We start from the raw sequence: 14,662 nt of genomic DNA on the forward strand, positions 1-14,662 counted from the left end.
GTCTCTATTATAAAAATTAAATTTAAATCAAATATGATTTTGTAAATTTTAAAGTTATAATTTGAATTTTAAAATAGTTATTTGTCGTCGTGAAAAATTTAGTTTATTGGATATGTCCTTTTGTTGCCCCCAGGTCTTCATTTAGTTCGTGCGCTCGGTACCGAAATACTTCGTACGCAACAACACTCACAAACCGACCGATATGTAATATATGTATAATATGTGTAGGCAACTCAAGAATAGTGGCCGGGATCGCCGAGCAAATACTCCGAGTGCTAGGTAGTCCGTGGTGATTTGGTGTGTATGTGTTTATGTTATATGTGTGCTTAAAAAACTATTAATAAAAGGTAACACGTTCTCTGGTAAATAATTAGTTGCTGTATAATTCAAATATCAATAATAATACAATTATATGAGAATCACAGCAACACAATAATATAGTTTAATATAGTTTTAAATATAATATAAATAATTCAAATATAAAAATAATAATTTTAGTTGAGCCGCTAACAAGATATAAGTATGGCCAAATAATATAATAAATATCAGCTATCTGAACTGTAGTACAATAATAATTTAAAACTTACAGTTATGACGGTGCTCGGCTGGCCAGCTGCTACCTATCCTGTAATACAATGTAAAATTCACAAAAAATGCGAATTTATAAGTAATATAAATTATAAATGTCGAACACGATTGGCGCACACTACAATAAGATTATAATACAAAATACAAATACTATCGTGGCGATTAGCGCACACTAAAAAGATTGGCTAGTATAACACAATATATGGCGATTCGCGCCTACACAATTAGTTACACTACCAAAAATTGACACTTCGACACCGACCGGCGATTTGCGCACGTAATAATATTTTCTCCGCGTTGGCGTAACGGGATGGACTGAAGACCCCGGCAATCGTGCGGCTCCTGGCGTCGACGGCCGACCGGGCGTTATCTACATGTTACATAATTCATGCACGACACAATTATAATAATAATAAACAATAATATAAATATTCACGAGCAATAGGTATGTGTGAATTTATGAAAACAATTATAGGTCGTTGACCTACACCGGGTTGCGCGGTATAGTGGTGCGGCGGCAATTAAACATTAAAATTAAAAAATTATCTGGCGACGACAATCATAACGTAATGGTTTCTTAATATTACTTCTGTCTCGCAAGTTGTACACGTTGACATTTGACCCATTTCCATGTTCATGTTCTTGATTTTCATTGTCATCTACACTTATTGGTCCAAATTCATTTTCTATGACTTCATCTCCTTCTGGTTTATTGCTGTGTTCTAATGAGCCGTCGTTGTGTAAGCTAAGAATATCAATGTTGTTACTATCATTTAAATTATTAGAACATTCTACAAGTTGGTCATTTACAACATTTTCATCCTTGAAAATTACGTCTCTACTAAGTGACACCTCGTTATTTTTTTTATACCAAATACGATACCGTTTTGAAGTTTCTGAATATTCAACAAAGTATCTTTTTCGACTTTTCGCATCCCACTTCATTCGTCGTTGTTTTGGAACTAAACTATATGCATTTATTCCAAATTCTACGAACTTTTCTATTTTAGGGAGTTTATCAAACCATAACTCGTATGGAGTTTTACATACTTTCCCTGAATTACCAGTATAATTTAATAAGAACACTACTGTATTGACTGCTTCTGCCCACAGTTATTTTGGAAAATTCTTGGCATATTTCATTGTTCTGGCTGCCTTACAAATAGTCCTCATTGAACGTTCAGCTTTTCCATTTTGTTCACGAGTATAAGGTACACTTGTTTCATGCTTTATATCAAGATGATTTAGAATTGATTGAACTTCGGAATTCTTATACTCTAATCCACAGTCACTTCTAATAGTTTTAATAAAATGTTTTGTTTGAATTTTAACCATACTCAGAAAACAATTAAGTTTTTCTTTAACCTCAGATTTATTGTTTCATAAAAATAGACATAAGTATATTTAAAATAATCATATTTAAATATAATGAAATATCTTTTGCCTCCTAGTGAATTCTCTTCAATGGGTTCACATACGTCGCTGTGTATTATTTTCCCTGGTTCAGTAGTTATTGTTTCGCTCTGAGTGAACGTCTCCTTATGCTGTTTGCCATAGATGCATGGTTCATAGAATAACTGTCCTTGTATATCTCGGGGACTAGGAAGGCCCACCTTGTCGCGGTGTCCCCGCCCGGCCGACGTTCGGGTTGGTCGCTAAGAGGCCTTCAAAATCGGGTCCGTTAAACCAGTTGTGACGGGTCCCAGACGTCGCGTGAGCTGTTACGTGGCGCCAAGTCGTGCGCTCGCGAGCGGTGCGCCTATACCTCGAGTTGGGAGCAACCCGCGAAAGAAACCAGTCGTCCTGCAGTGTCGTTCGGCTGGCAGGCGTCGCGGGCGTAACCCGGCCTCAGGGTCTGAGGGCCGTAGCGGACGGGCGTACAGGCGTTAACCCTTAACTGGGGTGATCACCCGGGGACCTTTACCAGTTCACGAATGATCAAGCTTGGTCGTGCACTTAACCGTGTGCGGCCTTGCGTGGAGACGGACTTCCGGAGGTTAGCAACTCCGGTCGTAGGAGCCAGGAAACCTGGCGGCAGGTATAAAACGCATGAGTAAACATTAAATCACTACATGAATCACAAAAATGGAAATGTTGTTACCGCTCCAGTGGTGTCGGAAGCCACAGGGGTAGATGAAGCCGGTTCTAGTAGCCTGGCCAGCCTCACCTTCACCTTCCAAAGGCGATGCGATGTGGTAGTCCCACCTTTTGACAATGGCTCTAGGCCTGAACTCTATGACCGTAATGATGACTCTTCTATTGACCTAAATAATGACGACCGAAATAATGACACGTCACAAATTGTCTTGGACTCAGGAGGTTACCCTGAGATCCTAAGATTAAAAGGTGGTGCGAACAGCGAGGTCAACACACCAGCTGGATCAAGCATTAATAAAAAGGATGATGCTTTAAATTCTAACTACAACACGCCCTTTGCGCCCCCCTTTGCGCCTGATGGACAATTTCCCATTAAGAGAAAAAAGCTCACTGATTCACAAGACTCCAGCCCCCTATCTGAACAGTCTCAATGTAATACGTTTGCTCTGAATATAGATAAGTATTCAAAAGAAGTTGATGCTTCTATATCTGACACAAGACAAACACTAGAGGACATGCTCAAAGAAGCAAAAATTGGCAGAAAATGGTGCACGGCCATAAACCACCAGCTAGACGAGACTCTAATAAGTCACAACCGTCTGGGCCGCCTGTGCTCACAGATGCTCGGCAGCTGGTTGGAACAAAAACAAGAACTGCGCTCATCACAAGGGCATGTTGATAGTTTTAATATTGATATAGGGTCACTACGTGAGAAACTTAAACAACTCACAGAAGAAAGGGATGGTCTTAAAGCAGCCCTCAGTTCGGAACGTGCTAGTAGTCATAGTAGTCAAAATTTCGGACAGTCAGTTCCTAATTCCAGACTGCACAAGCGTCCAACCTCCACTTGAATTCATGTCAGTGGATGAAGTCTTCTCTGATGAATTTAAGAACAATGGAAAAGACATACAGATAATAAGCCCCTTAGGTGTTACATACTCGAGCAAAGTCAAGTCGGGTAAGGCAAATAAAAATAAGAAAATAAAAAAGGAAAATTTCCCTGCTTTCGAGACTCCTGTAAATACGGTACCTATTAAAAGCAGGCTCGGCAAAATTAAAAAGAAAACCGACATGGCTACAAAGTCCACAATCGCCCAAACGCACACTAAAGTCCTTGAAAAGGCTAAGATCGCCATGGCCGACTCTCGCTTTGAGGTAGTTGGCGGAAATGACGCCTGGCTCGAAATCAGGAAATCTGTAGAACAGAAACTAAGCTGCCCGCGTATACGCATTTCAAGAAATAAGGACGGAATAATCCTTTTTCTGGAGGACTCCGCATCCTTGAATGCTCTGAGACGCACCAGCAGACTAGTGGAGAGAAAACCTTTCTCTTGAGTGGACAAAGAGTTGGAAAAGGAACTCATTGCCGGATACATAGCCAACCAAAATGAGCAACTAGGTCTCTCCCCAGAAGACACTGAGGGCATTAGGCCACTTTTCCGGACGGGTCCCCGGGACAGGCCCACAGTCAATTGAGTTATCGAAACCCGCCCTGAGACTTACTGTAAACTCGAGAGGAAGACTGTTTACCTGGGCCTAACGAAATGTAAAATGAAACCTCATACTGACCTCCCACAGTGCTTCAACTGTCAAAGATATGGCCACACGGCAAAGACCTGCCGTTTGGAAAACCCAATCTGCAAACACTGTGCAGGAAAGCACGACTCCAGGAAATGTGACTCGGAGATAACGAAATGTGCTAATTGCAAGAGCAAAAACCACAAGGCCTCGTCGGCAAATTGCCCGGCAAAAATCAAAGCTATAAGCGCGCTCCTCCGACGTACGGACTTCGCTATGACTGGTCAAAATGAGTAACACGACCTCAAACATGAAAATAATCCAGCACAATCTGAATAGAGATAGAACTGCGAGCCATCAACTAAGAGAGCTCTGCAGAGCGCAGAAAACTGACATCGCTCTCATACAAGAACCCCTTGTTATAAACGGAAAGATATATGCCTTTGAAGGGTGCAGTAAAGTCCTCATTAGTAGAGACAATGGGGCGGCTATTGTCGTGCTAACCAAACGATTCCAGCCACTTATTCTGAGCACGTACTGCGCAAGCCATACAGCTGTTGTTAAAATTGCTTATGGCACTGGTCCCCACGACTTTGTAATCCTAGTGGCGGCTTATTTTAAATATAACACGCCAACTATATCACACACAGAGCGACTAGATCAGATCCTGGTAAAGGAAAACCGAGTCCTGATCGGTGCGGACACGAATGGGCACTCCAGACTCTGGCACTCGGAGTCGCGGAACAAACGGGGTCGCCTTACCGAAGAGTGCATTATTAGACATGGCCTGACTGTACATAATAAAGCTAGCCAACCAAGCACATTCTGCCGCAATGACGGTCGTGCATCAAACATAGATATAACATTGACCACAGCTGATATTAGCCATCTGTTGCATGGTTGGTCAGTCAGGGATCTCACTGACAGTGATCACAGGGTCATAAACATGGTCCTTAAAATAAACATGCCGTCCAAGAAATTATCCGATCCTCTCAGATATAGTGTCAGACTGGCAGACTGGGATGTGTTTAGAAGCACCCTGCTGGGAGAGATAGGCGGAATAAATGAGATTAGCATAGACACAATGGCCTTGGGCTTAAGCCACGCCCTCAAAGTTGCAGCTGATAAAGCGATACCAATGAAAAAACCTGATGGTGCAGTAGGTAAGAATATATGGTGGTCACCAGTCCTTGCAAATATGCGTAAAGACCTTGCCAGGAAGAGACGAAACGGTCTAAAGTCCACCAACCGTCAAGAATATAATAAAATACGCAATGAATTTCTCACAGAAATAAGACGCCAAAAACTCGAGTCCTGGAAGTGCTTTGCGGATGAGCTAAACACAAATCCGTGGTGCAAGGCTTTCCCCAAGTAACACGTGGATGTTAATAAGATAATAATAGAATATTCATTAAGAATATATGTAATGTGTAAAGAATATTCTTCATTCACATAAAGATCTTCTATTAATATGCATGTAATGTGAAAAAATAGCAAAATGAGTCACCTATAGATAGTCCATGAATATCTAGTCTTATTGGATCAACTATGAATAATCTTATAGGAATATTCATATAGTAATTTAAATTATTTATACTGATTAAATAATATATGAATAACTCATAATTGTTCGTTTAAATTATTACCAAAATACTATTTGATGATGCATCATTATTCATGAATAATGAATATCATATTCTATTCATTATAAAACATATATCCATTGGTTGTGAATATATTAATTTATTTTAGATACAATATAATATATACATATATATTTTTTTATAATATTTGCATATTTTTTTTTGTATAGACTTGCTAATTGTTTTTAAATCTTGCATGTAAATGCAATATTTAAGTCTAACTAAAAAAAAAAACCAAAATAAACTTTAAAACACTCATATATTTTATGGACATTTTATATATACTGTGTAAAAAAAAAAATAAGAACATATTTCTATGTTAAAACTAATTAATATTAACATTGTTTAAAACTATAGCAGTCTTATTAGCTCTTTCCCCTGCCTTGGTAAGCCAAATACTTGCAACTGATTCGATTTCTTTTAATGTTTTCCCTGAATTATTGCTAGACGAATGAACAGCTCCTAAAACATTATAATTTTATATAATTATATAAATATAACATATTAAGTTAATACAAAACTATAGATTATATAGTATTTTTTCAAAATGCAAACAAGTGATGCTAACCTGTGGAGGGGGATGGGGGTTGAGCACATTATTGCTGAGGGAGGCGAAAGGAGTCCTCAAAGTAACATTATTTGTATTTTTCAATGTAGAGAAATATGAAATATTAATGATCCGAAATAGGTGATCAATTTTTTTAATTTATAGGAGAGTGCTTGAAATTATTGAAAATGTACAAAAGGGGCATAGAATAGAGGAGACTGGGAACTAGTAACTACTGATGTAAACAGACACTATTAAATTATTTATTGATTAGTTATAAGGTATTAGCTTGTTGTCACGGCTGCAGTGAACAAAACATCATTTGACACTAATATAACACTAAAATCCTCAAGTAAAGTAAAACACAATCCAGAAAAATAAAAGTAAAAATCTACACTCTTAAAATATGCAAAAAAGGGCTGAGTAGCAATCAATAAAATAATAGATTAAATTGAATCACGTATTTTGAAAATAAGTAAACAAATAATAAATTTGTTATTTATATAGAAAAAAATCATATTTACTTGTGAGTAATGATGCCAAAATAGTTTTATTAAATGGTTGTTTATTGTTCTTGTGCCCAGTATAACTAAATGATTTAGCATAATCATCAGTGATCAACTTCCTTAAGATGCGCCTGACAGACTCTTTGAAAGATGATCCTCCAATTAATGCCAAAGTTTTAACCTAAATATTTAATCAATTGTATTTTAAAGACATTTGACATAATATTAATATATACTTAATATATTGTAATATTAAGCTGTACAAATATAACATTTATATTAACATAACTTACAATTTGATCATAGAGTGAAGAATTACTATTTAAGTCCGTGGTTATTTCATTTAATGCAGTTTCATCAGTTACAGGAAATTTGGATAAAACATTCTCTACTTCATGACGGCCATTTATTGATGTTTCTAGTCGATTTGTATGTTGTAACTTATCTTTGAGGTCGTTAACCATAACCATAATAACATCGAGATACTTTGTGTGTTCCTCAGATCTAGCGTTCAGAGTGACAAGTTGTCTCATGACTTGCCTTTGGAATTCTGTTAGGATTTATTATTAACTAGGTAATTGTTTAATATCAATAATGTATAGTAAAAAATAGGGTATGTATTATTATGTATTAATTAATAACCACTATAATATTGTTCCCTGAACAATTTATTATAAGAACAATTATAGTGGTTATTTATTTAGGAACAAAAAATATGAAATATAGACATGTCTTAAAATGAAAAAGTATGACGTAAATATTTTATACAACAATGAAAATTACTAAAAAATCCAAGTGAGTGTTAAATAATGAACCGTTAAAAACCAGAATTATTGTATAAAGTGAGCCTTTATTATTAGTAAACTGTTGATCAACTTGATAATATAATAAAGTTTTTTTTTTTAATCATGACTACAATAATTAGGAGTAATAGTATTTTACCTATATATTGAAATTAAACAAAATAATATACATTTGACATAAGTCCACCAAATTTGCATTGAATTTTTTTAAATAAATTATATTTTGTTGTTGTACCTGAATCACTGCAGTTATTTGTAGTTGATAACGATGAATTGATTATAGCTTTTTCTTTGTTTACTTCAGGCGGTATTTCAACAAGTGAGTTGGAAGCTATTTCAAAATCTGCTAAGTTATTTTCTGTAAACCATAAATAAATATATATCATTAAATTATTATATAAATATTATATTAATTAAATAAAACCATAATAATTTATACATAGTTAATTTAAAATTTAAAATATTAAGTGTCCTATTGATGTAATTTTACAAAAATAATATGTAATGATAAATGTACTATCTAATCATCATTATATAATATTATATAATTATATAAAGCATTAATTTGTATAAAGCATAAAACTTACCTAAGGATTGTTGTGTATCAGATCCATTATTTAATTCTTCTTCAAAATCATTATATTCATTATCAACTAGTAATAAATTAGAAATATTATCTTCATCACAATAATTGATTTTATCTGTGTTGCTTTTTTCTTCTACGATTGTTTCCAAATCTAAAGGAAATAAACAGATAATAGAATAAAAAAGTTTTATAGGAAAACATTACTTTAAGATATCAATATAAAACATATAAAACATAGGTACTTGGACATTTTGGATATGGCGGTACATCAATTATTGATGTATTAGTCTGTTCTTCATCACTACTTTCATCATTACCCTGCAGTGTATGTTTTTTATTCAATACATTGTTACTGTTTGAATTATTTGTACGTTTACGGTTTTTGGATGAAGTTAAGAATTTTGGAGCGTCAGATTCTGAAGAAGTTTCCGCAAGAGTTTTGTTAGCAAATTTAGAGGCTTCATTATAGTTAGAAAACATTCTGGTACAAATCACTTTAATGGCATATGAAAACCAATCATTACTTGGAGTTAATCTATTTTTGATTGCTGCTTGCATCTTTAATAATCCAATATGTGAAGGCCATAGACATTTCTCAAAATTTATCATCCAATTATTTGGAATAACTTCAATAGTGTTTTTTTCATGGATAAATTTAACAACATACCACCCACAAACTGCTGACATGATCTATAATCAATTTAAATTTATATAAGTGAAACATAAGTGAATGTTCTTATAAATTATAATTTATAAAATATTTATATACATATTTGTAGACAGCTTGCATAATAATTAATAATACAGTATGATAATTGTAGAACAGTATATTAATAAGTATATTTTCAAATAAAATTGTTATGTAAAAACTAAAAATGTGCAAGGGAAAATGATATACGATTTTAAATAATATCAATTTTCAATATGTAGCAATGGTACAACTACAAAACTTCTGTCATAGGGTAAACGTATTAATTTTTGATAGACATCTGATAATGGCCAATGCGAATAACTTTTGCTTAAGTCATTAACAAGATGAATTCCAAATATAGATGAAGAACAAGGTTTTGTGTAAAAGTCAGATATATTATTATATTTCAAACCAATAATAACCACTTGATTCAATGTCCGGCAATAGGCAAAGTTTGTAATTTCAATAATAGTGCCACATTTTAGTTTGCAACATGAATCTTGCAATTTCAAACTAAGTTTAAAGTTAGAAAAAGTTACTTGTTTGTACTGAGGGTCTGTAGTATCATTAATCAAAATTCCATTATTATGTATTTTTTCTAATTTGAAACTACCAGGTTGAATTTTAATTGTAGGGGAAATCTGTACTAAAGATCTTTCTTCTGAAAACCGTCGTACTATTTGTGATAAAACATTGTTGTGTGCTCTTAAAAGTTTTTTTATTTTCTGTAGGTAATTTTCAGAAGAAAAATTACTAAATAAGTTTAAATTTCCATACTTTCTGGCATCGTCAGTCAAATGTAGAAAATTATGAAAATTATGTGATAAAATTTGAGGACCATAAATTAATTTGGAAGAAACAACAAAATGCTTTAATAACTCTTCCACATAGTCAGTCATAGTTAGCAATAATGTGTCAGACAACAATATACGGATTGCAACATGTAATGTTAAGAAATGATCATATTTCTGTTTATTTAAATTGTTTTTTAAAACAATTATACCAGTATACAACAGGAATTGCCTAAATTCTGTGGCTTTATACCGTTTAGCCTCTTTAATTGGTCTTGGTTTTCTTGCGAACTCATGAGGTATATATTTAACTAAATGTAACAAGGAATCAGATATGATCCCCACACTTCTTGATGGTAATTTATGAGAGGGACGCCCAAAACACCAAGTGTTAACTAGCAACTTCTTAACCACGCCTAGACATACTAAGTGCATATAATCGAGGGGGACTTCAGTAACTAAACCTAAGTTATGAATTTGCTGAAGGATAGTATGACCAGTATGGTGTTCTGGATCTGATTGATTTAAAAAATCTTCATCAGTTCTTTTAATAAAATCAATATCAGGGAAAATAAAATCAACATCCAGGTATTCTCCTTCTTGAGTACATTTTGAACATGACGAGTAACCACTATGTCCTTTGATTCGTAAAACACTTGCTTTAGCAACAGCATCGAATAATAACATGACAATTTTAAAATTAAAATGTCTAGTGCCTATATGTATACCATTTAATGTTAGATTAACAGCTTCGTGAACAAACTCTTCTAAAAAGTCATTAAAATTGGATGGTTTATCGTAGCCATGGTAGATACTTACACAAAAAATATTTGAAGAAATGAAGATATTGGCATTAGTTATCAAACATAAAATAGGATAAACTTGACTTAATGATGAGTGACTAAGGGGTAAACCATCAATATTAATTCCAACGTTGATAACACTCGTATTGGACAAATCAATTTTTTCAAGCATACTGACAATATCATTTTCTAAACCAAAATGGTAGTATTTTCCTGGATTTATGTCTCTCAAAACGGTTTTTCTTTGTGTATTTAAAAATGACCTTGGACATTTGGGTAAATTTTCTAAGCTAGGTATTTGTCTTTGAATTAATAGAAGTTCACCCAAAGCAACATGAGTAATTTTATTTTTAATTGCCCATGTTCGTAATTGATCAGAGATAGAAATAATTGTTGAGTTCTCTAATACACTGCTGTCCTTATTTACAACATTATTGTCAGGTAAGCTGAAGGTTTGAACAGATGAAATTGTTGATAATATTAAAGGATAATTTTCTGTCTCATACCTATAATTGTGGACATTGCATATTTGAAACATTATTGTTGCATAACGCATTTGATATTTCAGATGCAGAATTAGGCTCACACTGGATAACTGAACTAGAATTCTTAAAAGTAATTGTTGAGGTTGCATTATTCTTTCTCAAATTATCCAAATTTTGAAGTTCATATCTCACATTTTTATTAAATTGAGATTTCGATGTTAAACGTATCTTTTTACTGGAATCCATAACAATGCTACCAAAAAAATGTTATAGTATATTACTGAATTTGAATTCTCAGGGTCATTCTATAGTATGAGTATAAAGTCTATGTAGATAGGATAGAAAGACTTTATACTGTATAATATAAGATGGAAAGTAGTTGGAAATACAAACCCATGTTAATTGATAAAATTACACAAATTGTGTTACCTATCTAATTTTATATTATAAGTGCATGTTTCTAATCTTATAAAGTAGGTACCTAGTTACTTATCTAAATTAAAATATAAATATAATTTTAAGTCACTTATTGATAATATGAGTATACCTATGACTATTTTAATAAAAACAAATTTAGCCAAATATACTAATCTTCATCCCTTTCCTCAAATTGTATGTAAGAGATGAACTGATGTACTAAATAATAATAATATGAGACATCTATACAGCGAAGGTTGTCCGTGACCAAAAACGGAAAGCAACATGGATAGATTGCGACTTCACCAAGGTGGCGAAAGGCACCTGTATGCCCTAGCCGGATTGTACGGGTCCGCCGGAGAAGCCCTCCGTGCGCGCCCGGTGCTCGTGGTCCTTAGACGACGTGCGGTCGCCAGTCCCCGGCGGTTCTCTGGCCATACGAGAGTGTGGGGCGGCCCGCTGGTTGGCGGTCGTAGGCCTCTACGGCCCTTGACTAGCACCCCGTGCTAACATAAGGTCCGTAGTTGTAGTCGGAGGTCATGTCGCAAGACATGTCCGAGGACAACAAACCCGGGAGCTTCGTGTCCTTGTATATCTGTAAATTGTATTTCATTGTGTTTTAAATAATGCTGTTCGGTTAGATATTTTTTGAAGACCATGTGACCGAGTTCAAGCTTGGCCGGTTTCGGTTTCTACCGAATTTAACCGATTTCTTCGGTTATTTCGGTTAAAGCCGAATTTAACCGATTTCGGTTTTTACCTAATTAAACCGATTTTGGTTATTTTGGTTTTGACCGAATTTCATGAATAATGGTTTTGGCAGATTTTGGTTACACTATAATTAATTTCATATAAGCATTCATATTAAATATAGAATGTACATGATGTAAAAACTAAAAACTGTATGAATTGGAGAATATTATATTCCGAACTCCGAAGTTTAAAATTTTCAAATTTTCGATTATATAATTTTTAAACCAATACCTAATTAATTACTGATTTGGTAGTTTTTGAAATCGAAACTAAATACAGATTACAGCTGATTACCATAAATTACTTCCACCAATCCCATCATATTATTTAATATTATGAAAATTGTCTAATTATTTTAAAATGCATGTAATATTATGTTTTATTTAATTGCAAAAATAATTTAGTGCCTAATATTAAAAAGATAAACCTAATTTTTTTCTTAAACATTAAATAGGTAGTATCAACGCTATCGACTATCAATTTAACTTACTGAAGACTGAACCACTGAACTATAAAATAAACATTTTATCACATCTTTATTTCAATAAACATATAATAGCTTACAACATTATTTATATTGCAGAGTATTTAGTTTAGTAATTTTCCTTCAATGACCCTATTTTTGAAATTAAAACTTTAAAACTATAAAAATTTTTTATATGAATACAAATCAAAAAATATTCCTTTTAACACAATTTAAATTGTCACAACACTCACAAAGACAAAGAGTAAAATTGTCAACTATACGAGACTTCGAGTAAAGGAACTAACCTAAAATAGATTTATTGAATATGGTTATCAGTGTAGTTTTTAAAAATAGTGACAGTTTTTATTTTCATCTCAATTCTTATTTATTTTTGTTTTTATCTGGTTACTTTTCTATTTTTATTTTGTGTGTTAAAATTTAAATTATAATTATTACAATCACAGTTTACCCCACTTTGCTCCACATATACCGAAAAAATTTCATATATTCTACTTAATTTTATGAACACAACAAATTATTTATAAAGACCGTTAATATACTTAAATGTATAGCTTAATTTAAAAGAAATAAAATTGTAAATTGTAACTTTTTAAATGTTGTAAAACAAAGATAAATTTAGGAGTAAAATTCATTATACAATTACGTAGGCAAGAGTAAAATATTTAAAATGCCTAAGGGGGGATTGGCCCAATTGTCCCCACCCCCCTTGTATCCGAGCCTGATAATATACATATAAAAGACAAAGGTACATTACAGTTTTTGAAATGAACAAATTAGTTTTGACTTTTTTGACCAATTTAACCGTGTTGACTTAATACTAAATTCGGTCAAGACCGATTAAACAGTTTTGGTCGATTTAACTAGATTGACCGGTTTAACCATTTCGACCGTCGACCGGTTTAACCGAAAAAAGACCGATTGGGTGAATTAAGAGTTAAGACAGTAACGGTCAACCGGTAAAAACTGGTTCGGTCGACCGGTTAATAAAAAAAATCGGTCTGACCGAACAGCACTACATAGTACTTACATAATTGATAATACTAAATTCGGTCAAGACCGATTAAACAGTTTTGGTCGAATTATCCTGACTGATTTAACCGAAATGACCGAATTCGGTCTTGACCGAATTAAGGTAGTAACGATCTAACCGGTCAAACCCGGTCCGGTTGACCGGTTAATAAAAATATCGGTCTGACCGAACAGCACTAGTTAAATACTCACGAACATGTTTGACATCCTGATGACATGGTATTTTGTGTCAGTATTCTAATGTTAATTTCTTAACTGCAACGTTAACACAGTGTCCAATTTCCTGTGGAATATCTGTTTTGATTAGCATTGTAAACAATTTATCCTCACGAACACCGACTGCAATTACACGATTATTAATTTTAAATGTGCAACCTTTACAGTCTGTCACCATTGTTATTCCTTTATCAAGGCATGCCCCACAAGAAAATAAATTTACCTTTAGATCAGGTACATACAAAACATTTTCTAAGTAGCCTTTTATCCACTTATTGTCAACATAAGTATGAATATTTATGTTACCTTTTCCGACTGCCATAATGTGCTTACCATCTCCAATACGTACATGAGAATGCACATCAAAATGTTTACAATCGACGAACCACTCTTTTCGATTTGTCATGTGGTCGCTCGCACCTGAGTCTACATACCATTTGTCTGAGTCGTCGATTTCTTCAATTTTTCTTAGTGCACCAATAAGCGCCAAACCGGAAGTTGATTTATTTTCTTCTTGTTCCTTTTTGAATATCCTGTAGTCCCTTTTTCAATGTCCTGTTTTTTTACAATGATTGCATTTTCCTGGTTTTGTATTATCATTTTTACTCACGTATTTTTGACTTTTATTATACTTGCCTATGGTTGCAGTCAAAGCACTACTTTTCAGCACCATCATCACGGACCTCCTGTCCTTTGCACTTG

General features: G+C 33.8%; 1 protein-coding gene across 1 annotated transcript; it reads right to left on the reverse strand.

The window, feature by feature from the left end:
• Nucleotides 1–6,119: 6,119 nt before the first annotated feature.
• Nucleotides 6,120–8,975, reverse strand: LOC107883835. The gene is made up of 6 exons (XM_016804674.2): nucleotides 8,531–8,975; nucleotides 8,290–8,439; nucleotides 7,938–8,060; nucleotides 7,193–7,449; nucleotides 6,918–7,080; nucleotides 6,120–6,308 (listed from the first exon to the last, which is right to left on the reverse strand). Exons 1-6 carry the CDS (start codon nucleotides 8,973–8,975, stop codon nucleotides 6,172–6,174), a joined length of 1,275 nt encoding a protein of 424 aa, XP_016660163.1. The 3' UTR covers nucleotides 6,120–6,171.
• Nucleotides 8,976–14,662: the final 5,687 nt, after the last annotated feature.

Source organism: Acyrthosiphon pisum, chromosome X (genome assembly GCF_005508785.2).
Source record: "Acyrthosiphon pisum isolate AL4f chromosome X, pea_aphid_22Mar2018_4r6ur, whole genome shotgun sequence".
Taxonomy (NCBI): domain Eukaryota; kingdom Metazoa; phylum Arthropoda; class Insecta; order Hemiptera; family Aphididae; genus Acyrthosiphon; species Acyrthosiphon pisum.